General features: G+C 36.8%; 1 protein-coding gene across 1 annotated transcript in view; it reads right to left on the bottom strand.

Moving 5' to 3' along the window:
- Nucleotides 1–1,669, bottom strand: part of PHIP (pleckstrin homology domain interacting protein) — an 88,922-nt gene that overhangs the window by 44,597 nt on the left and 42,656 nt on the right. The window contains exon 12 of the mRNA XM_010003114.1: nt 766–894. Coding sequence (XP_010001416.1) covers nt 766–894 — 129 coding nt within the window. The remainder of the gene's footprint in view (nt 1–765; nt 895–1,669) is intronic.

The raw sequence follows: 1,669 nt of genomic DNA, 5'->3' as shown, positions 1-1,669 counted from the left end.
CTCTTTCCTGGGTGGTAAAAGGAGAACTAGGACCATGTGAGCATTCCAAATTAGATAACCTGTATGGTTCACAGGGTACATTAATCCACAGAGGAAAAAAAACCCAACATATATCTTTATAGTCATGAGAGTCTGTGGCAAGATACCCACACTTAGAATACACAATGTAGTCTATAACATTAGAATAAAGACTCAGTATCTTAACTACACAGTAACCGTGAACATTATTGTGCAAGCACCAATGCATTCACAACAGAATTTCACTGGCAAATATAAAACTGTATCATTAGAACAAATAGTACATTTCTTGTAAATAACAGTCTCCCAGCTTATGCAATATTAAAATACAGAGAGCAGGATTAGTTCTATTACATGCCCTCTAGCCTCCTTTTTTAATATAAGTTAAAGCAAAACGTTCAACTATTATTGCTTCCACTGCACTTCACTCACATTATCCATGTTGATCCCTTAACGGACACTTGTAACATTGTCACTTAAGAGAGTAGACAGTGACTGATTAATTTTTTTAAGTTTTTAAATACTTTTTCATTTCTCATGTAAACAGTAGCTTAACAGTACGTTTCCACAGTTTAAAAAAAGACAGTGAAAGAAAGCTTAATGTCAACAAAAGGAATCTGAAATACTCCTTATAAATGGCTCAAAAATTGTGTTCAGATACACCCTCTTGAAATGAAGCTCTGAAGGAGAGTTTGCACAAACGCATTCAACACAGACAAACATTTTTATTTTCATCTTGCACTGTACCTTGTCATATTTGCTACTGGAACCAAAGCCAAAAATCAGAAGGTGACCGTGAGAATCAGTACATGCAAAATGCTGTCCATCAGGAGAGCACTTGCAGTCAAAAACTGCACCATGTCCTTGTCCTTCAATCTGAAATACATCAACATACAAAATAATTAAGTTACCAGAAATAGTTATCAATTATGATTCTCAAAACTGTGGTGGTGATGTTGAAATTTATCATAAAATCTGTAAGACAGTATACTGCTAGATAGAAGTTATTTTAAAACATACTTTAATTTTAACCTATTCATTTAATTAGCGAATTTTGTAATAATGCTCATGAGAGATGCCAAATTGATAGTAGTAGAAACTGACAGACTTTATCCACAAAGCAGGCACAGTATAGGAAGTGAAAATAAAAGCTTCCCCTTGAACGTCCTGCTAATGAGCCTAACCAGAGAGCTGGGTCCAGTTCAGGGCTTTAGTCACTACACACTTCCAATCCTCTGCCTTTTTGCTAAGCTAGCCCAGTAGCATTGGCTGCTGCGGTGTTTCAGAACACCTGCCCGCTAGGAAACGCACTGACATAGACAACCCACATTACACAACTTAGCAACTGCCTGTTTCTGCAATTCCTACTCCTAATTTATTGGAGTGGGGGAGGTGTAGATTTGTGTAAAAACTCCACTTTTTAAAGGAGAACTGCAAAGATTTTAAAAAAGGAATTTTTACCTGATACTCATTTTCTGTTTTCCAGTTCCATTAAGCCAGAACAAATGGGTTTTTGTTTTTCCCTGCAACCTGTCAATCAAGCAGAGGTGACCAATCACCACTCTGAATTTTCATGTCTTCAGCACCTCTTCAGAAAGCCCCTTTCTATTCTCCCCAGCAAAGCACTTTTGCATTTTCTTTAGAGACACCA

Source organism: Chaetura pelagica, unplaced genomic scaffold (genome assembly GCF_000747805.2).
Source record: "Chaetura pelagica isolate M959 unplaced genomic scaffold, ChaPel_1.0 scaffold170, whole genome shotgun sequence".
Classification (NCBI taxonomy): Eukaryota; Metazoa; Chordata; class Aves; order Apodiformes; family Apodidae; genus Chaetura; species Chaetura pelagica.
This window is presented reverse-complemented; position numbering and strand designations above follow the sequence as displayed.